We start from the raw sequence: 22,697 nt of genomic DNA, 5'->3' as shown, positions 1-22,697 counted from the left end.
CATCCGGCCGAGTTCCACCCGACCCACGTCGCATGACCCGCGTCGCCATGCTCCTCTTTGCCTCGCCCTTTCGTCCCGGCGATCCAAAACCTTGCCGAGCCAAAGCCGTCGCAACATGCATCAGCAAAGAAGACCCATCCCAGTCCAGGCCCTGCAACCGCCCACACCATCGATCGAGATCCATGGCCACCAAACGATCTAGAACCCAGCAGCATGAGTCGACGACCAGACCGGTGAAGCACGAACACCCTTCGCACTATCCCAGCCGAACCTTCTGACGAAACCCGAGCAAATCCCGCCGACAATCCTAAGGGCAGTAGATCTCCCGTCCGGCAGCAAACCCATGACATCAGTGTGGCAGGAAGCCTACCCCGAAGTCCGGGCACCGCCGGACGAGAACGAAATTTCAACCGGAGGTCGTAGGGTTTTGGAGAGGAGTAGCGGCTGTATTTGATTTACTCCACCCTAATAATCAATCTAGCTTAGCTAGCTACGTACCCATTAAAACTTGATAAGTATAGATTTTCTACATCTGGGAATTACCACCACAACCCTTGCGTTAAGAAGAGAGCTACTATAAAAATAGGATGTTTGCAATATCCAGAAAATATTCCATTGGTTCTAATCTTTCATGAGCTGATAATGATTTTTATATTATTATGGTTGTGACGTATGTCATAGCTAGCTCTTACCACAACTAATAATATATATATAAATCATTATAATACCAAAAGGAACTTATTATACCAAAAAATTATTTCTCAGTTAGTCTCTCTTCTTCCCGATACGAAAAGAGTGCTGCTAGTTATCTAGTTCAGACAAGAAATAGACCATCTCAATTATGATGTGAAGGGTATTCTCCAGATAAAAGTCAGAATATGGTTCTTATGGGCGGTTTAAGAAAGCATGTACCAACTACAAAAACTTCTTTTTTATTAGGTATACTTTCTCCTTGTGGTATTCCACCTCTTGCTTTATTAGCTGTCAGTTTTTGGTAACATATATGTTTCAAATATTTCGTTACACATGTGGTACGTGTGGTGAATTACTGGACATTAAATTGTATGTAACAGGGCATAGGTGGTCGGATGGCCCCCGATTCAATCATTTCAAAAGAACACCATGGCCTCTAATCTAGCAAGGAATAATGGTGGTGCTGAGGGAAAACAAGGACTTGGGTGTCCTTATGGGAAGAAAATGTTTGTTGCTTCACCATTGGTACTCTTCTCTCTATTTCACTCTCTCAGGTCTCAGGCAGATATGTGCACTGTCATAATATTCAAATATCTTGTTTGTGTCGATTTATTTCCTTGTAGAGTTTTGGTTTGAATGTTTGATGTAACCTGGCTATTCCGGTTTCCTTGACCCTTCACTGGACCCTTTGTGTTTTCAAGCTTTATAGAGGGGCTGGAACTAATTTGACAAGGAATTGTTTCTTCTGTTGCCTAAAATAATGGCAGACTAGGAGGATATGTTTCTGCTACTCGAAGATCGATATATGTATTCGACTTCCATCTCAAACTTTTCTCTATCTATCGTTCAAGGGTTCTGGAATGTCCCTGTGGTGGTGGGCTGTGCCTAATTTTAACAAGCACCACTGATAAAAATATCGGCAGCCAATTTAATTGCTGTCCTACAAGGAGGTACTCTCTAATTGGTTGTGCTTGGTTCGTTAATTTTGGTAAAACTAGATAAAAGTATTATATGGTAAGTGGGCAACCTGTCAGAAAGTGTAGTATAAATATGAACTGGGGATAGAAGTGGTTAATCAATTACTTGGTTGATTTAGGGACGCTCTTGTGGTTTATTCAAGCGGTGCAATGAGGCCTACTGTGTGGCAGCTGGTGGTGTCGTTCCAAGCATGTCAAACAACCAAGGAAGCTATGTGGGAAGTTTTTCACTTATCGCCTTGTGAACTCGTAACTTCTTGGAAGCATAGGTGAAGATTGGGGCTCAAGTGGATCGTGCAACGAAGAAAAATTCAGGGGCGCATTTCCTGAGGCATTTGATATCTGGTCAAGTTGCGATGATGTGCGTCTCTCTCTCTCTCTCTCTCAATACAACATAACTGGCAGCTGGGTTCCATTGTGCTTTCAAATTGCCTTGTCGCTGCAGAATTACTCTGAAAAGCCTCATTCTCCTGTACCACAAACCAAAATCAAGATGTATGAATAACAATACTAGAAGTATGGCCATTATCTTGAAATTAAAGATAAAGAACTGTAAGTAATTAACCCTCTTTTTGAGCTAAAATAGTTATTACATATTTGTTGAGGACTCGTATAATGTTGGATGTAAAACTTATTGCATATATTTCATGAATAACAAAAATGTCTATTACAGTATGAATCGATTTGCTAGTTGGATTGCAAAGAAGCCCAATAGCGAGGTCCAACCAGTCCCAATGCTTAAGCAAAAGCGTGCAGGAGAGTCCAGGGATTCAGGTCTGATCAAGAGGAAGTTTATTTTAAGTGGGGAATTGAGGAACGAGGGAATGGACTGTTTGAGCCTTTGAGGCATAATGAGATTAAGGAATGTGAGTAGAAATTTGTGAGGGAAATGGACTTTCTTTTTACTTTAAATAATTAACCCACCTTGAACTGAAAGTCATTGTTAGAGAGATTTGTGTAACTGAAGATCTGTGCAATCAAAACTGATCATCAGTTTTGAATCTTTGTATTTATAACATTGAATAGTGTTTATAGCTGATTGTAACAGTAGCATAACAGTCAATTAGCTTAGCTATATAATTGTACATTGTAATCAAATTGTGAATATAGAAAACACATTTTCTACATGGTATCAGAGCTTAGGTTGCTTACCTCTTTTCGATCCAATATCCCTTCCTTAGTCGTTCTTCATACTCTGTGCCTCCCCTCCCTCCCTCATGGCCAACCCCACTGCTTCTTCCTCCTCTCCAAACACTTCCAGCTTTATCAAACTCACTGAAACCAACTATCTAGTTTGGCTTCGGCAAATCAAACCTTACCTCAATGGCAATGATCTCTGGTGCTATGTTGACGGTTCCAAACCTGCTCCCCCCATCTACCATCATGTCCACCCCCTCTGAGGGCCAACCTGCTGTTCCTATCCCCAACCCAGCCTACACCAAATGGTTCAAAGAAGACCAAATCATCGTCAGCACTCTCACCACCACCCTCACTGAAAATATTGCTCAACTGACAATTGGTTTCGAAACCTCCAAGGACATTTGGGATTGTCTTCAGCTCCATTTTTCCCAAAAATCTGTTGCCCGTGCCTCTACCCTCAAAATGCAGCTTTTGGATCTCCAGAAAGGAAACCAATCTGTTGATGCATATCTCCGCCAAGCCAAAGCCATTGTCGATTCTTTAATCTCCATCAACAAGCCTGTTTCTGACGAAGACTTGGTCATTGCTACTCTCCACGGCCTTGGACCGGATTATGGCATGCTCCGCACTGCACTCACCCAAAACCCACCTCTCCCTGACTTCTCTGAGCTCCGCGCTCGCATCCTATCCTTCAGCAGATTGGTCCATCTGCCACTGGAATGGCCACTGCGCTCTTCAATCATACCGCTCCTTCCCCACGCCGTGACCACCGCTCCTCGGCCCCTCGTCCTTCTCACTCCGGCGGCCGGTACTCCACAGGCCGGAATCGCCGCAGCGGTGCGCGTCCTCCCTTTTTCCAGCAGCAGCAGTATGCGTCTTTTCCACAGCACCAGCAGCAATTCGCGTCCCAGCCTGGCCCCTTTTCTTCCCCTGCCTGGGCCGTACGTCCTGGGCCTCATGGGCTTCTTGGCCCGGCACCTCAGTGGTGCCCTAACTGCCACTCCAACCAATATGGGCTTCCTCAATGCCCACACCGATTCCCTGGCCCAAGCACTGCTGCTCCGTTTGCTGGCGTTCACTATGCACCTGACCCCACTTGGTACCCCGATACAGGCGCCACTCACCACATGACATCCATGCCTGTTACTAATCCTCAATCTTATGGGGGGCCTCATAATGTTTATATGGGTAATGGGGACTCAATGCCCGTTTCCCATACCGGTAATCTTCCCTTGTCATTAGGGTCTTCCAAATTCACTTTACAAAATGTTTTTCAAATCCCATCCATCCGTAAAAATCTCCTTTCTGTAGCTCGTTTCACTAAAGACAACCTAGTGTTCTTTCTTTTTGCTCCAGATTTTTATCAAATCTATTGCTTACGTACAGGTCATCTCTTGTTTCAGGGCCCTTGTAAAGATGGTCTCTATCCGCTTACTCTGTCAAGCGTCTCCACTCCTCCACAAGCCCTTGCCTCCATTCACTCCTCCATTTGGCACAATCGTTTGGGCCATCCCTCTTCAACTGTCTTAGCTCGTCTAGGTTCAATAATTGGTTCCAAATTATCTTTTCATTCCTTTTGTAGAGATTGTGCACTTAGCAAATCTCATCAATTACCTTTTAATTCCAATAAAGAGTCTGTTACTTTTCCATTTCACATTATTCATAGTGATATTTGGGCTTCATCTACTCTTTCTGTTAGTGGCTTCATGTATTATGTTCTTTTCACAGATGAATTCTCCCGTTACACTTGGATTTATCCCATGCGTCGCAAAAATGAGGTACTCACTCATTTTCAAACCTTGGTAGCCATGATTCAAAATCTTTTTCACCATACCATAAAGATTCTTCAAAGTGACAATGGGACTGAGTATGTTAATCATGCCTTCTCTCTTTATTCTAAATCCTTGGGAATTCAACAGAGATTTTCTTGCCCACATACACCACAACAGAATGGACTTGCCGAGCGCAAACATCTCCATATTGCCACGATGACTCGTAGTCTTCTCCTCACCTCTGGTGCTCCCCATAATCTTTGGGTCGAAGCGGTCTTGACCTCGGTTTATCTTATTAATCTCCTTCCCACTCCCATTCTCCATTGGGATACCCCTCACACCCGTCTTTATGGTAGTCCTCCTTCCTACTCGTCTCTTCGAGTTTTTGGTTGCTCTTGTTTTCCTCATCTTGGGTCTTATGTTTCTGATAAACTCTCCAGTCGTAGTATCAAGTGTGTGTTTTTGGGTTACAGTCCTCAACACAAAGGTTACCGTTGCCTAGATCCAACGAGTGGTTGTGTCTATGTCTCTCGGCATGTTATTTTTAACGAAACAATTTTTCCCTACAAGCATTTGCAGGTACCATCAGTTTCGGAAACTAGCTCATTTGAATTCACCCTCTTGACCAGCCCGGGTATTCATCACTCTCAGCCCAACACACCTGGCCCAAATCCAATTGATGAGCTGATCCCTTCTTCTGCTGTCGTCCATGACACCTCGGATTCTCCACCCCATTCCTCTGTCGTTGACCTTGATGCCCAACATCCAGCAACCAACATCGCTCCACCTCCGCCATCTTCGGCCGCTCCTTCACCGCCTCCAGCGCCCAGCGCCGCTCCGGCGCCCGCCTCCGCCCCCATCCGGACCTACCAGCGCCGCCGACCCGTTGTCCCAGCTTCACCTCCTTCTGCTCCACCGTCCTCTCGGTCAGACGCTCCTCCCCCGGCGTCCCCACCTGCTTCGGCGGCTTCCCTTTCACCACCAGATCACCCACCTCCACCACCGGATCCTCCCAGGCGAACCCGTCTTCAAAATGGTATTGTTCAGCCTCGCATCCGAACAGATGGTACAGTTAAGTATCCCATCTCTCGTGCACTCCTCACTGCTGTTGAATCTGCAGAACCTACATGCTACACTCAGGCCTCCAAACACGAGGTATGGCGTGCAGCAATGCTTGAAGAGATCAATGCTTTGCTGAAGAACAATACCTGGACTCTCGTTCCCCCATCTTCATCCCAGAACCTAGTTGGCTGTAAATGGGTGTTTCGTGTGAAGCACAATCCGGATGGAACAGTTGAACGTCACAAAGCTAGGCTTGTGGCCAAAGGATTTCATCAGCACCAAGGTATTGACTACGATGAAACTTTTAGTCCTGTGATTAAACCTGCCACTATTCGTGTTGTGCTCTACCTTGCTGTGTCTAGAGGCTGGTCCCTCCGTCAATTGGACGTTAAAAATGCATTTCTTCATGGCTTTCTTAAAGAAGATGTGTATATGACTCAACCACCAGGCTTCGTTGATCCTACTCAGCCGTCCCATGTTTGCAAGCTTAACAAGGCACTCTACGGTCTCAAGCAAGCTCCGCGTGTGTGGTTTCACCGTATGACCTCCTTCTTGCTCTCAGTTGGGTTTGTCCAGAGTTTGGCTGATTCTTCTCTGTTCATTTTCCGTTTTGGACAGCATACTATTTATTTCCTAATGTATGTTGATGATATTGTGGTCACCGGTAGTGATGATCGACTTCTACAGAGCTTTATTGATGCATTGGGACGTGGCTTTGACATCAAAGACCTTGGTACTCTACACTACTTTCTCGGTTTACAGGTTACATCTCAAAACCACGGCATTCATGTTAGTCAATTCAAATATGCTTATGATCTCCTTGTGAAGCATGATATGTTGCTTAGTCAACCTGTTGGCACACCGATGTCAGCCAAGTCCATTCTCACTGCTCATGAAGGCGATCCCCTTCCCAATCCCTCGGTCTTCCGGGAAATTGTTGGCTCTTTACAGTATTTGACCATCACTAGACCTGACATTGCCTTTCCTGTCAATTCTATCTCCCAGTTCATGAGTCAACCACGCACCCCACATTTGGTTGCTGCCAAGCGCATCCTTCGCTACATCAAGGGCACCCTTGATCATGGCTTGTATTTCGGTCCTCAACGACAACCTGCTTCCCTCGCTGCCTATGCTGATGATGATTGGGCTGGTTGTCCAGATTCTCGTCGTTCTACTTCTGGCTACCTTGTATATCTTGGCACCAACTTGGTCTCTTGGTGTTCTAAAAAGCAGCCCACTATTGCTCGTTCCAGCACCGAGTCTGAGTATCGTTCCCTTTCCCATGCCAGTGCTGAGTCCACGTGGTTAGCTTTCTTACTCTATGAACTTGGTGCTCGCATTCACTTCCCCATTCTCCTGCATTGTGATAACCTTAGTGCTACATACATGGCCTCTAATCCGGTATTTCATGCCCGCACTAAGCACATCGAACTTGATTATCACTTTGTTCGTGAGAAAGTAGCCCTTGGCAGCCATCGTGTTTGCTTTATCCCATCCGTTGATCAGCTGGCCGATCTTCTGACCAAACCTCTTCATAAGAGTCGTCATGCTTATCTTACTAGCAAACTTGTTCGTGCAGGCCCGTCCAGTTTGAGGGAGGGTGTTAGAGAGATTTGTGTAACTGAAGATCTGTGCAATCAAAACTGATCATCAGTTTTGAATCTTTGTATTTATAACATTGAATAGTGTTTATAGCTGATTGTAACAGTAGCATAACAGTCAATTAGCTTAGCTATATAATTGTACATTGTAATCAGATTGTGAATATAGAAAACACATTTTCTACAGTCATATATCCTATGGTGGGCTACCGCACTATCATCATCTTTTTTAACTTTTTTTTTTTTTTTTCACAAGTCACAAATCACAAATCACATGTCTGTATCTAAAAACCCTCCTTTCCCCCACTATATTTTGCCTTTTATAGGGCTTTTTTTTTTTTTTTTTTTTGGTTAAACCCCGACGAAGCGAGGATAATTTATTAAAAAAGAGAAAGAAGAATAGTAAAGTAGGATGGGCCTAAATCATAGCCCACCTGAAACAAAAAAACCAACCTATAACTTGCAACTAACGAAGAAAACTAACAGAATCGAAAGTTGGGAAGCCCCAACCAATCGCTATTACAAAAAGAGAGAACCGAATCAGGGGGCAAGTCCCACCACGTCAAACCTGGTGAATTTATCCCTTCATTTGCCAAAGCATCTGCAACTCGGTTACCTTCACGAAAAATATGAGAAGAGCGAAACTCCACCTGCCTTTTATAGGGCTTCACTAAGGCCTTGATTTTGTTCTTGGGACTTAAACAATTACTTTTACAAATTGTACGTCAATGTCTTGGCCAAGCACACTTTTAAGGCCCTCAAATACTATTGCTATTCGATTATTGTGTTGGTAGTTTCTGATTTAGCCACTTAACTGAGCAAACTGAAAGTCATATGTAAGTCAATCAATGTAATTGTGGGACCATTAAATTAGAAAGTATACCAATGTATACACAGACAAAGAAAAAAAATGCTATAATACTATAAGGACGTTGTAGAAATAGTTTAAAATTATGGATCCAAAATAAAGTCTTTGGCCTTGATAGAAAGAACCCAACACATTAAAAGCCATAGTTACTCAACTAGCATTTTTGCGCCGTGAGCGCGTGAAACATTTGTATGAGTAATTTTATTTGCACATCCTATTTTTCTTCATACGCACGTCTTAAATTTTGTTTGCCATTTTTTTCCTATACTTTTCCTCTTTGACCCTTCCTCATCTTTCTGTCTCCTTTACAACATGTCACGCCCCGGATTTTGAATAACAAATCCAAATCCGAAACATGAATTAATACAACTCACATAAATACAACCTGAATTTTTTCTCAAAACAACCACACCTCACATCGCTCGATATTACATAAACCAAATCTCAAATTTGTTTATTACAGCACACTCTCACCAAATTATAAATGTAGCTCAAATGAGCATAACTCACCTCACAATTACAATTGCTGTAAAACTAAAACAAATTCTCTAACCCGCACGATCACCGTCCTGATTCTCCTGACCTGTAGGATTACCCGCTACACAATTTGAATAGTGTACCGGGATTGCAACAACACAAACCCGGTAAGCTTTTGACAGCCCGTATGAGTAAACAAGGAATTGCACGATTTTAAAGTAACAATTCAATTTCAGTATCTCTTAGCATAATAATTGAAGTGCACAACGTCACTTCAAGCATCAATCAACACACGTCTCATCATGACTACACAAAAACAAACAACTGTTTACTCAATATATACTCACAGGCTTATGATTTATTTATATAAATCATCCCATGCAGTATATTATACTTACAGGCTTATGATTAATTATATTAATCACCCCATTCAGTATATCATACTTACAGGCTTATGATTAAATATATTAATCACCCCATTCAGTACGTATATCATACTTACAGGCTTATGATTAAATATATTAATCATCTCATACCGTATATTATACTCACGTCTCAACATGACTACGCAAAAACAAACAACTATTTACTCAATATATACTCACAGGCTTATGATTTATTTATATAAATCATCCCATGCAGTATATTATACTTACAGGCTTATGATTAATTATATTAATCACCCCATTCAGTATATCATACTTACAGGCTTATGATTAAATATATTAATCACCCCATTCAGTACGTATATCATACTTACAGGCTTATGATTAAATATATTAATCACCCCATTCAGTATGATGGCAGACAGACTAGAGCTCTAACTGAATCGTAGAGTGTCACCTTGGCCAAGGTTCACCCTTACGAAAATATTTGCCTCAAATCACTCGACTCCTCATTTAACTCATCTCAACGACTCAACTATAGCACTTTACTCAATTACTCTTTATCACACTCAACTCAACCTATGAGATAAATTATATCTTCTAGAGAGTAATGCTCGAATTGTAAATCAATCGCATCAATTCCACACTTCACCAAATACCACACATCCAATATATATTCCACGTAAATATATATATACGTAGTCACCCACACAAGAATGACCACTAATACCAACTATAGTTCAAATGCATTTAAAAATCGATAAATTCATTTTTATACTTTAAATACATTTTACTTACCTATGGACCGTAGTCGATCAAGTCCATATAATTTAAAACAAATATTGATTTTCTTAAAACAGTTTTCACAAAATCACTATAGAATTCAATCACTGAATTTCGGTTCGTAAATGAACCATGTGCGATTTTACTCACCTCGATATTCCCGCTGCGTCTTCAATTCAACACAATACACACCGAAATCGCTCACCCAAGGGAGACCGTCAATCACCTAATCACACATGACCTTAACTTAGCCAATAACTCAAAAACATATTCAAACGACAATCCAACGGTCGGATCGAAATTAAATGATGATCCAACGGTCGGATCCTCACGGATCGCCCTTAGGATCACCCTCCAAAAATCATCACGAAGATCCAACGGTCGGATCTTTCTGAATCGTCCTTACTAACATCTTCACAAATTTATACGAAAATCCGACGGACGGATTCTCACGAATCGCCTCCCTAATCACTGTTTTACATTTATACGAAGATCCAACGGTCGGATCTTCGCCCATGACCACACAAAGCCACTGGGACAGTCATAAGATCAACATATCAAAACTATAATTCCATCGGGCGGTCCGATCTTCACAGATCACAAATTGAACGATCGAAATCGTAAAATTCATAACTTAAACATACGATCTCTAAAAATTATGAATTATATCTGCAAACGATCGTATCGACACGTAGAACACAAAAATGGACAGAAACTGTCCTTAAGGTGGCCGGAGGTCGCCGGAAACCACCATCACAGTGGCGGCGCCGCCACCCATCCAAAGTCAAAATTTGACAAAACTCCCAACATCAAAGTCCTTCATCTCAACTCCAATTTCACTTTTCATAACTACACCAAAGTCAGATTATAAGCCGAAAGAGTCGAATTTTACCTCACAACATTTTCAGATCGGATGAACCCTAGTTTCCAAATCGTGCGAATTCGATCACCACAGCTCGATTTGATGCAACCCACCTTAGGATAAATGATCTACATCCTCAGGAGTGCAGAATCCCTTCAAGAAAAATGGCAAAAGGTGACCGGAGGAGGGAGAACAATAATGGCGAAGTGAGGCGATTTCCAACTCGGCTACACCATGTTCTTCGACTTGCAGAGACCACCACGATGGTTATTTCCCATCGATGTCTTCTTGAAAGTTTTAAAGGACTTCAGGGCGAACGAATTTGCTTTTGGAAGCAAGTCGATTAGAGGTCTGTGGAGGGAGATATGGCCGGACAAAGGAGAGCCCAGAAAACGGTGGGGAAAGAGCGATTTTGTCATTGGCAGTCCCACTTCTCGGTCTCGATTCTTCTTCTCCAGCTCGTTTCAAGTTCGATTGGTTGCCCAGAATTCATGTATAGACCAAGGCGAGCAAAAGCCCTCCAAGAACTCGGCCAAAGGTGGCCGGAGTTGGGAGAACGATGGAGGCGAAAGGAGGAGGCGCGGCTGGGCTCGGGAGAGAACTGGGGAGGGATTTCTGGAATTCTGGAAATTCTGTCCTTGTTTGCAATTTCCGGAAATAGAAATGTATTTATACCAAAATGGAAATATCTTCAAAAATCCATAACTAATTCACACGAACTCCGATTTTCGCGTTCTACATATGCACGAGTTCGTATCGACGAGCTCTACGACTTTCATGAAGGAAATTTTCCCAAATTCCGTAAGCATAAAAAGTCAACTTTTCACGAGCCCCTAACTTATGTTCGTTTTCGAATAAAACTTGTTTGAACTAATTCCACAACTTCTCCAAGCTTCGTACTCGCTCCTACTATCGTGAAATCATTTCTAAAAATCCATGGAATTTAATTTGGATTTTTTTCGGGGTATTACACAACACTCTTTCTCTGATGTCCAGCAAATAACAACACCTCTCTCTCTCTCACTTCAATTCCATCCGTTTCATTTTTATTTGGTTCTCTCTGTTTCTATGAATCAAGTTCATTTAGTAAGGGAATATATATATTCCAAGGTGAAACTTGTCACGTGGCACCATGGTTCTCATGATCTTTAGTTTACTGGACATCAAAACCTACCCACACACACACACACACACACACACATATATATATATATATATATATATATATATATATATATATGAATCAATGAACTACTATAATACTACTAAACTATGATGAATTTCACTTTTTGTTTTGATAATTCTAGTAATCCCAAGCAAATACTCAAATAGATAGTGAAGAAATTTATTCAACTTTTCTTCTATATGTTCTAGTGTTTTGATAAACATGTTCATTTGTTCAAATAAATTATACTGCAATAATTTACAAGACTTGCATATATAGTTGTATGCATTTCAGATAAATTTTGATCAAAATAATATCAGAAAACTAAATAAGCATAACTCAGATATTAGAAAACGAGTAATCACTCCAGCAGTTGTTTGTTTGCCATTGAGCATATGAAGGGGGAGACTGTGGGTTTTTACTTTTTATAATTAGAAAACGGATAAAATAGTGATTTAAAATTTTACAAAAATTAGATATGTGTATTAAGTAAAATAGGATGTTTGTATATAATTTCTCTATTTATATTCTTGTTTCTTATTCTATCAATTAAATTATTGTGGCGGATCGATATACTGGTATCAATGAGCATAATAGAAGACCAAAAAAAAAAATCTATAAATAAAAAATGAATGTTCAAATATAAGATGAGAGAAGATTTTTTTTAATTTTTTTTTTTTTAAGGTTGATGAAGTCTGAATCATACGATGATAGAGGCAGTGCAGGTGTCGAGGGCGGCGAGTCTTTGGCGGCAACGGAGATGGTGTTCCTAGGGTGAACTGGAGCTCTTGGGACTGGGCTCAGTTGGGCTTGGGTCAGGTGTGTTAGGGTTTCTCATCTTTGGGCCTTAGCATTGTGGGCCTGGTCTGACTGGGTTCATAGAACTGTTAGTTTTTAAACTAGTTTTGGGTTCGCATCTTTTTTCACGAAAAGATGATGGGCCTTATTTTTTCTTTTTTTGAGAGAAGAGATCGCAAACATCCAGTAACTCTGAGGGACATTTTATTCATGCTTCGGAGTACTAGGTTTTTGTTTAGAATAAAAGTGCGTGGACTTTCTAAAAAGTGGGTGTACTAGGGGTATGCTGGGCTCCTATTCTGTTTTAGAGTAGGGTTTTAGGGTGCTCTAAGAAACGATTCTTTCTGTCGACCCCTTAGGGGTGTTTCGTTTTCGTACTGCTTGCTGAATCTATATAATGAGTTGACCTCTTTTGATAAAAAAAAAGTCTGAATCATATAAGACTGCAGTCACTCTATTAGAGAACAGCTCTATCCACCAGTTTGGCCAATCTTCTCTTTAGTATCTTCTCCATGAGTGATAGGAATATGCTGAAGAATAGCAATGCTGTTATGGAGAAAAAGCATTTCCTAGCTAAGTATGAAGAGAACTCACTTACGAAGCTAGCAGAGATAAACGGAGGCTGGGAAATTGCAAAAGCAAGAACAAACTAATGCAACTTCTTGAATATCTGCAATGGAGGTTGATTACTAAGAGAATGTTGATGAACTATGCGATCAATACTTGCTCAAAAGTCCTCAATGCCAAGTTGCCCGAGCCAAGTCTTCACTAATTACATCTCATTGAGCTCGTTCGTAACTCATGCTTCTGGTAATTAAGATGGTTTTCATCCTCGATTTGATCAAGTTATTTAAAGACTAACTAGCTGATTGCATTAATAGAGAGTTGTAGTGTTTCGGTCGCTATGAGATGCCGCTGAATATTCAGGGTGTTCAAAGACTATCTCGATCTCGGACTGTACGTGGAGCAGATCATTTTTCCTGAACTGAAGCTTATTGGCTGAATTGTGTAACAACTTCAAGCTTAACTAGACTCAATTGTACGTGTTTTTGCCTTATATTTCAGCTTAATTACCTCATATATACAAATGCTAAGCGATAGAAAAAAGTTTGAATAAAATTAGTACTAATAGAGCAACAATATTGGTGACTTGGTGAGTGATCTTTTTGAACGTAATAAACTAAATCCACCAATTATCAAGCTCAAGCATAAGCTGCTCTAGAATTTACGATAGTAGTTTAACTCTGTTCATGTTTATTTCTATTGAGCTCATGCTTGACTCATCTTTTTTTTTTTCATGAATTTGAGTCTAACAAACTAATAACTGAACACAACGAGCCGAATTCCAACCCCAGCTAGCTTAAGTTATAAGCAATGCCAAACTAACTTTGTTTAATGCGATCTACCAAAGGACCTCTTAGCATCCACTGTAAAAAAAAAAAAAAAAAAGTTTTACTTGTATGTAGACAGTAAGTTTAGCTAGGTACTGGTTAAGCCTAGCCCTATAGGCCTAAAAGTCTTCACACTCTTCAGTCTTCACAAGCTTCATCCGGCACAGTGCGAACTGCGAAGGAGAAAGGTAATAAAGTGAAGCAGATGCTCCCTTGGGCCCCATTGCAATTAAAACCTCCCAGTAATTACAGTTTTACTCCTACCATCTTCACCCAAAATCCCCCCCAACCTGCACACCTGTCTCGTACAAGAGCTGGTAGCACGCATATATTCCATGCACCCTTGGGTTATTGTATCAGTTCACAGGGTCACACGCCTTTCTCACTCGACTCTCTCTCTGTTGTGGCGCCCATAAAGTTCGTTATTGCGAGAGTCCCTCATACTCGCTTCTCCTTCTTCGTTTAGGGAGGTAACTCTGAAGCCTTTCTCTCTCTTCCATTTTCCGGTGAGCGGTAGTGGTGCCGTACACTTTCTCACCGACTTAACTTGAGAAGATGTTCTACCCTCACAGCCTCCTTGCTCGCAAAGAGCCACTCGGCCAAATCTGGTAAGTAGAGCCATTCGCTTATTCTTCTCTGTTTTTAGATTCTCTATAGACTCTGCATCTTCTCTGTTTCTGCAAAATTTGGCCTGAACTCTTCCGAAATGCAATGCTCTCTTTGTTTCAATTTCTTCATAGACTCGTCGTAGTTCTATGTTCCGAGTTAACTCGCACTCTGTTTTTATGTATGCAAGTATGGCCGCCACGATGCATGCCAAGATGAAGCGGAGGAATCTCAACCAGATCGACCTCATCAGAATCTGGTTTAACTCTCTCTCTCTCTCTCTCTCTCTCTAACTCTTTTTTTACATTTTCATTTTTCAATTTCTCCGTACATTTTTGGTGTTGATGCAATTTTGTTCGTGGTGTTCAATTTTGATTTGGCAGCGAAGAGATTCTGAATCCAAGAGCTCCTATGGCTCTCAGACTCTCCATTACTATTCTCATGGGTAAACTACTTGGCTCTCACTCTCTTTCTCAATATCTCAGTCTCTCTCTCTCTCTCTCTCTCTCTCTCTCTGTTTTTAATTACCTGAACCTCATCTCCGATAACCTCTGTTTTCAGGTGGAGTTGTCATCGTCTACGAACGTATGGTGGAGCTCTTATTCGGTACCGTTCCCCTTCTTCTCGTTTTTTTTTTTGGTTGTTTAAATTTATACAAAATGAATGTTGTGTTCGAACGATTTCTGACGTTTATTTTGAATTTCCACACAGATGATGTGCACCGTCTTCTGGTAATTTCAATTTTTCTTAACCATTTGCTAAACTTTTGGTTTTGCCTTACTAGTCTGTGTTATTTTAATTAATCGATTCCGATTTTGTGATCAAAGTATCAATTAAACGAAGCATGGAAGAAGGTGAAGACCAACGCAGACTCCACTGTCCTCCTCAAACGGAGATTTCAGGCCCAGTGAGTACAGTGCTGCGTTTCTTTGTTTCATTGTATTTAGGGAGGAGGGTTAGAATTGTCAATTCCTGAATTTCACTGTGGGTTTTTGCAGGAAAGAAGCAATAACTCTGCCTGAGGCTGAGCATGAAGATACTGACATTGAGCAGTCGCTTGATTTTTCTCACCATGCCACGCTTTTCCAGCAGCAAACCGGCTATCTTCTCATGGTAAATGACCTTAATGGGCTCTTGTTACCTAGATATTCATCTAGTTCTGTAAAGGGTATTTCTGTGAATCAGTAGCAGCTACGGCTAGTATGTGTTTATGTGCTTTTAGTATTAAACTGAAACACACCACCAATCCCCCAACGCCTCTTCAACCCCCATTTTGTTTTATCGTAATGAATGCCTGAGATAGTTTTCCGGCGGCTACAGTGAGATTAGCCTGCTAATGGAGCTGTTTATATTTCTTTCACTTGTTGATGGTGCATCGAAGATGTTTGATGAAATGCCCGATGCGCATCGCATTTAAGCTTTAAACCGTCTTGTATTTAACCTTAATAAGAGATTTGTTTTTTTTTTTTTCAATAATTTGCCATGATTAACCTTAATAATAAATTACTTTGAAACTCTGTAGTGAATAAAAGTAGTTGAATAGAAGCACGTCTCTCTCTCACACTCTCAGATTTAACCACCTGGTAGGCTACATCGTTAGTTCTTTTATTACAGTTTTGATGCACCATGGCTCACCCTTGTGCTGATCTAGTTATCACTGCAAGAACAAATGACACTTTTTTCCACTATTGTTACTTGTATAAAATGCATAAATTGATGGAATCTTTGCAATATCTCATGGAGCTTTTCTACCCTGTCTTTTTCTGTGCTTGAAGCAACTGGATAGTGTAGATGTGGGAGAAACAGTTAACGATAATGCAGTGGAGGGAGATCAACATCAGAACTTACATCAAGGTCCTTTCTTATTAATTCATTTAGTCTACCTCTTCAGTTACTTTTAATTGTGACCACACATATCCATAATCTGTTCATCTGCTAACTTACCCCACCCCTCTCTCTCTCTCGCATTCAGCTGATCCTGAGGATATCACATTGCCTAAACGTTATGATCCATCAGATGCAAATGCAGATTTGTTCAACCATCGCTACGAGAGGTGAATCATTCCCACAATACACTATAAATAAACTTTTGATTTTAGATTCCCATTCCTGAAGGTTGAGCAAAACAAATTGCTCATGCTTTTGTGGTTCCATGTGCCTTTTTAATTTGAGTTTGCAAACTCTGTGCCCAGCTAATTAATTTCATGCCCTTCCATTCCTGTTAATTACCACAGATACTTAACCAGTCTGTTGCAAGAATGATTATCATATTCTTATTTATTATTGTCCTTGAATGATGTGGCAGATTTGAAATTGAGGGAGATGACTTGGACTTCACATCAGGAGACCCCGCACATAATCGACCGCCTTCTCCAAATTATCTAATACCTTCTCCACCTCGTCAAGACCAGCATCAGGAAGGACAGCAGCCTAATAATGTGTTTAATGAAGTGGTGCAAATGCAGGATGTTCAAGAGAATGCTCAACAGAGGCAGAGGCAGAGGCCTATAAGGAGGAGAGAGAGAAAAACACCAGCCTCTGTAATGGATAATGACCAAACAATCCATCCTGCTCATGTCTACCAATCTTTGCTTGAAGATACTACAGAGCTATCTATAGCTTCAAGAAGACGAAGAAACCAAAAGGTTTGTTCCTGATGTCCAAGTATATCCTTCAGTGGAGGAGTTGAAAATACTCGTATGTATATTCCATGTACTGTCCTCATTACGTTCTCTTTATTACAGCCTAACAACATAATGTCTACTATGAAGATTAGTAAACTCATGGAGCAGCCAGCTAGCGTTCTCATGGGTCGTTTATTTAAACCTGGAAAGCTATTCAAGGAAAAACATACCCATGACTCACCTTCTGGTCAGTATCATGCATAGTTCGTAATTTGAGAATTTTTACATGAGTAATTCAAGTTCGTAATTTGAGAATTTTTACATGAGTAATTCAAGTAACAGAAAGAGGGCCTTGATTATGGTTTTGTTGCAGCATTAACCTTGCCACCTCTGCCTCCAGAACCATCATTATGGTCACCACCTGGAAGACAAACTTATCAATACCCGGTGAGATATTCAAGTCCATACAACAGCTACTTTTAGTTTTCTTATTTTTCAGGAAATTATAACTACGTTTATGTCTGACAAGTTACAATATGTTAAATGTGAAGCCTGTTGAAGATTTTTATAGTGGAGGTGGCTCCCTGTCATTTGTAAACCCCATAGAACTGATACGGACAAATTTAGTTAACAATGACGTACCAGTGCAACCTGAAGCCAATCTTAATGCCATGAGAGGAGCTGATACCAACCCGGCAACACCAGGAAATGCTGGTACATTTATAATCTCTACATCTCTTCTCTCTCATTTCTCTAGTTATTGAAGTATTTATGTTTAAATATGTACATTAATCTGCAGAGGAAGAAGAAGACGATGACCATAAAGAAGAAGAAGCAGAAAATGAAGAAGAAGGAGAAGAGGCAGAAGAAGAAGAAGAAGAAGAAGAGGAGGAGGTTGAAGATGATGAAGAAGAGGTTGAAGATGATGAAGAGGAGGAAGAAGAAGAAGAAGGAGAAGAAGGAGAAGAGGCAGAAGAAGATGATGAAGAGGAGGGAGAAAATGAAGAAGAAGGAGGAGGAGAAGAGGGAGAAGAAGAAGAAGAAGAGGAGGTTGAAGATGATGAAGAAGAGGTTGAAGATGATGAAGAGGAGGGTAATGTGCTGCTTCTCACAAGGTGTACACGGTGTGATGAGATAATCGTCATTGGTGAAATAAGGGTGGAGGATTTTGATGGAGCAGAAGCCCTCCATCAGAGAGTTAGAGAGCTCTTGAGGGAGTATCGGAAGATAGCGAGTGCACCCCCAGCGAGTGCACCCCCAGAGGACGATGATCATTATCACATCATTTATTGGGATTTCCAAGCCATTGGTTACAGAAGACTTTATTGTCCCCTGTTGACCATGTCTTGGGAGGACTTTGCTCACCGTCTGGAAGGGATTACTTGTCACGCCCCGAATTTTGAATAACAAATTCAAATCCGAAACATGAATTAAACAACTTAAACAAATAAACGTTCTGAATTTTTTTTTCAGAAACAACCTCGCCACTCACGCTCAAATTCAAAACTCGCAGACCTCGAGTTAATTATTACAACTCACTCGTACAAAGTAAATTGTAAAGCTCTAATGAGCATAACAAACCTCACAACTGAAAATCAGAGTATTACAAAGCAGCTACTCTACACGGTTCGATCACCTTCCTGAATTCTCCAGTCCTGTAGGATTATCCGCTACACCGTTTGAATAGTGTACCGGGATTGCAACAACACAAAACCCGGTAAGCTTTTGACAGCCAGTATGAGTAAAAGAAAGAATGGTTGATTTATTATAACACAGTACTTTTAACTCAAGTAACAACCAACAATTTCAACATCCACAAAGAAAACCACAATCTCGATAATCGATCACCAAAATCATTAACTCCAAATCATTTGAAATCACACACAAAGAAATCAAATGAATCACTCATCTCTACTCTTAACAAGATGTCTTTATCCCCACAATACGGAATAATATTTCTCAACTTTCTACAAGTCTCATCCATCACTGCACTTCCCAATTAAACTAATAAGAACATTAATCATGCATAGAAAATTAATTCAGGAAATAACCAACACGCATAAAATCAGAAGTCATAGTAATCCCTGCATATAATTTAGTTCAGGAGATTACATTAAAATCAAACAACAAAATGAAAACGAGAAATAAACGGGAAATCGAACCATAGAAATGATCAAGGAAATAAATAGAGATAATAAACAATATAACCGAAAAAGAAGAAAAGAGAAAAAGAATAGAAATTTAAACAAAAGAATTAACAAGGAAATTAATTAAAAACATCATCAACTCACACTAATAAATCCATCCAAAACTCAACACCTTTTACCAAAAGGACTCTTACAAGTCACATCGTGACAAAATCATAGGAAATGTTAACCTAACAAATCATTATGAAAATCCGGTCCAACCTGGACACGTTGGCAGACAGACTAGAGCTCTAACTGATCGAAATCACTAACCGGGCCAAAGGCGTAATTACGATATATTGCCTGAGGATGCAACCTGCAAACCCCGGATCTTTAGGCCAACCTGACCCTTAGATCAAAACATTTAAGCGAGTCGCACTGGACCCAAAATGTTAAAACAAATCAAACGGAGAAATCACAACCTGTGACTCTCAAATCCTCAGACCACCGGTCGTCAGATTAAAACATTTAAAATGGTCATACCGGACCTGAAAATGTTTCCCAACCCAAAAGGAGAAATCACAACCTGAAACTCCCCAAATCCTCAAACACTTTTCAAAACAATAGAAATACCATTTCCCACGACATATTGTTTCCCGAAAAGTCATACCCAAAAACAATATATGAACTCACTCACAAATATTGTTTGCATCACAACAATTCTACCAATACATATATGTTTCCGACATATGTAAATATTCAATTCAATAATCCACATACCACAATGCCACACCATCCATATATATATTCCACATAAATATATATATATACGTAATTATCCGCTCAGGGATAATCACTAATACCAACTATAGTCCACACAATAAAATCGTGAAATTCATTTTTATAGTTTAAATACATTTTACTTACCTATGGACCGTAGTTGATCAAGCCCATATGATTTAAAACAAATATTTATTTCATAAATATTTTCACACAATTACGACAAAATAAAGTAATTAAATTTATTCGGTTCGTAATATGAACCACGTGAGGTTTACTCACCTCGATATTCCCGCTGCGTCTTCAATTCAACACAATACACACCGAAACCGCTCACCCAAGGGAGACCGTCAATCACCTAATCAAACATGACCTTAACTTAGCCAACAACTCAAAAACATACTCAAACGACAATCCAACGGTCAGATTCTAATTTAATGATGATCCAACGGTCGGATCGAAATTATACGATGATCCAACGGTCGGATCCTCACGGATCGCCCTCAGGATCATCCTCCAAAATTATCACGAAGATCCAACGGTCGGATCTTCCTGAATCGTCCTTACAAACATCTCCACAAAATTATACGAAAATCTGACGGTCGGATTCTCACGAATCGCTTTCCGAATCACCATTTCTCAATTATACGAAGATCCAACGGTCGGATCTTCGTCCGTGACCACACAAAGTCATCGGGACAGTCATACGATCAACATATCAAATCTACAATTCCATCAGATGGTCTGATCTTCACAGATCACAAATCGAACGATCGAAATCGATCGAAACTTAAAAATTCATAACTTAATCATACGATATCCAAAAATTACGTGTAATATTCCAAAATGATCGTATTGAAATATAGAATCTGAAAATGTACAGAAACCATATTTTTGATCCCCGGAGGTGGCCGGAAAGGGCCGCCGGAGTTAGTGGCAGAGCCGCCGCCGACCACCGCCAATGGTGTCGGGGCCGGGCTGCTCTTCTTCCTCTCATCATGCTTAACAATTTTCATAACTACCATGTAAGCTGAAAATGACCGGAAGTGGTTGAAATTACCTAAAACAGTCGAGGTGGCCGGAATTTTTCCAGAAACCGGCGAGAATTTGCAGAAACTGGCGAAGCTCCGATCAACGTAAAAATGTCCTCCTTTCGCTTCGATTCCTTCAGGAGACTTGTTCAGAACTTAAAGACGAACTCACTGGTTCAAGAATCACTCAAAACGAAGCTCTACAGCTCGAGATATCTTGATCGAAAGCGTCGGTGGCCGGAAAATTTCCAGAATCCGGCGAGCTTGAATTCCGACGTAAAAACTTCAATTTCTCGCTTCGACCCCTTCATGAAAGTTGTTCAAAACTTCAATCTGAGTTCACCAGCTCAAGAATCACAAGAAATGATGGTCTGTAGCTCGAGATATCCGGATCGATAGCTCCGGTTTCGTTCTTGGTTGGGTTTGACTTGCAGCCACTGCTACGGGCCACGCCGCCGTGTGAGGCTGCTTCTGGGAGCTTCAGGAAGTTGAGGCGAGCTTGTGGATGGATTTTGGTGAGGATTGGTGACCGGTAGCTTGAGATATCAAGCTTGGTTCCAAAACGAGCTCAAACCGGGCGGAGTTTCCCGCCGCCGCTGGTGGCCGTGTCACGGTGCAAGGCTGCCTCTGGCAGCTGCGCAAGGCTGAGACGAAGCAAAAGGAAGTGGTTCGACGCCGTTTGGTGGCCGGTGGAGGTAGAGAGAGACCGAAGAGCCTTTGCTCTGTTCTTCGGTTTCGGTCGAGCGAGAGAGAGAGAGAGAGAGAGAGAGAGAATTGTCTGCTTCTTTCAATTATGCAGACATGTATGATGATTAGAACAACCGGCCTTGAATCAAGGTACACCTTACCTTTTAACAAAGGTGTTTGCCACCAAATTGTTTTGAATAAAAAAAACAGGTTATTACAATCTACCCTCCTTAAAGAAATTTCGTCCCGAAATTTAAGCGCAAGTTAATTGCTCTCGATTACGGTTAACCTAACCATCGAATCTCCATCTTTCCCAAAACTGTAGTAATCTCCAAAGCCACAGCCCTTTGTATAAAAATACATTCCTATGGCCACTAAATCCTTTCATCACGATGTACATTCACAAAACAACTGCTCAACATCACTCCACATCAATTACACAAAATCATCACGTGGATCATCACATAGATCATCACTTAGATCTTCACAGAGATTATCTCATAGATCCTCACATAGATCATCACCCTGTACTGGCATACAAGCACAGTAAAGACTCCCACAAAGCGTTTCGCTACTCCATTAGCATCACGGTAAATCTCTATAGTAAAACTTAAGCATGCACTATTCTACACAACAATAGAGATGCATCACTCAAAACAAATCATCCCCAAAAGTACGCCAATAAAATATGTCACCCAGTGATGATGACTTGGGCTTGCTCAATCCTTGGGCTTGCTCAACCCTTGGGCTAAGCATTAGGGCTGGCCAATTGGGCCGAAGAAACCGAACCATTCACATTTCGAACCGGCCCGAACCAATTTGGGTTTAACATTTGGGCCTACCATTCGGCCCACCGACTTCCAGCTCG

At 40.9% G+C, this 22,697-nt stretch overlaps 1 protein-coding gene and 2 long non-coding RNA genes across 3 annotated transcripts; 1 reads left to right on the top strand and 2 right to left on the bottom strand.

The window, feature by feature from the left end:
• Positions 1–8,405: 8,405 nt before the first annotated feature.
• LOC133706842 (uncharacterized) lies at positions 8,406–11,495 on the bottom strand. The gene is made up of 3 exons (XR_009844745.1): positions 10,652–11,495; positions 9,910–9,985; positions 8,406–8,711 (listed from the first exon to the last, which is right to left on the bottom strand). It is a non-coding gene; the product is annotated as an uncharacterized LOC133706842 (long non-coding RNA).
• A 3,930-nt stretch (positions 11,496–15,425) lies between these two features.
• Positions 15,426–17,969, top strand: LOC133744317 (sister chromatid cohesion 1 protein 1-like). The gene is made up of 8 exons (XM_062172449.1): positions 15,426–15,520; positions 15,580–15,694; positions 16,357–16,435; positions 16,554–16,635; positions 16,887–17,226; positions 17,326–17,452; positions 17,579–17,652; positions 17,757–17,969. Exons 1-8 carry the CDS (start codon positions 15,426–15,428, stop codon positions 17,967–17,969), a joined length of 1,125 nt encoding a protein of 374 aa, XP_062028433.1.
• Positions 17,970–18,691: 722 nt separating this feature from the next.
• LOC133706843 (uncharacterized) lies at positions 18,692–21,437 on the bottom strand. The gene is made up of 3 exons (XR_009844746.1): positions 21,172–21,437; positions 20,394–20,469; positions 18,692–18,875 (listed from the first exon to the last, which is right to left on the bottom strand). It is a non-coding gene; the product is annotated as an uncharacterized LOC133706843 (long non-coding RNA).
• Between the last annotated feature and the right edge of the window lie 1,260 nt (positions 21,438–22,697).

The sequence above is a fragment of the Rosa rugosa genome, chromosome 4 (genome assembly GCF_958449725.1).
Source record: "Rosa rugosa chromosome 4, drRosRugo1.1, whole genome shotgun sequence".
Lineage (NCBI taxonomy): Eukaryota > Viridiplantae > Streptophyta > Magnoliopsida > Rosales > Rosaceae > Rosa > Rosa rugosa.
Note: the sequence above shows the minus strand (reverse complement) of the source record. Positions and strands in the feature narration are given on the sequence as shown.

Excerpts from the sequence above, each read along its gene's own strand:
- LOC133744317 (XM_062172449.1), top strand. The coding sequence starts at position 15,426 with ATGGAAGAAGGTGAAGACCAACGCAGACTCCACTGTCCTCCTCAAACG. Across the intron at positions 15,695-16,356 it reads AAACCGGCTATCTTCTCATG|CAACTGGATAGTGTAGATGT; the intron begins GTAAATGACCTT and ends CTGTGCTTGAAG. Across the intron at positions 16,436-16,553 it reads ACATCAGAACTTACATCAAG|CTGATCCTGAGGATATCACA; the intron begins GTCCTTTCTTAT and ends TCTCGCATTCAG.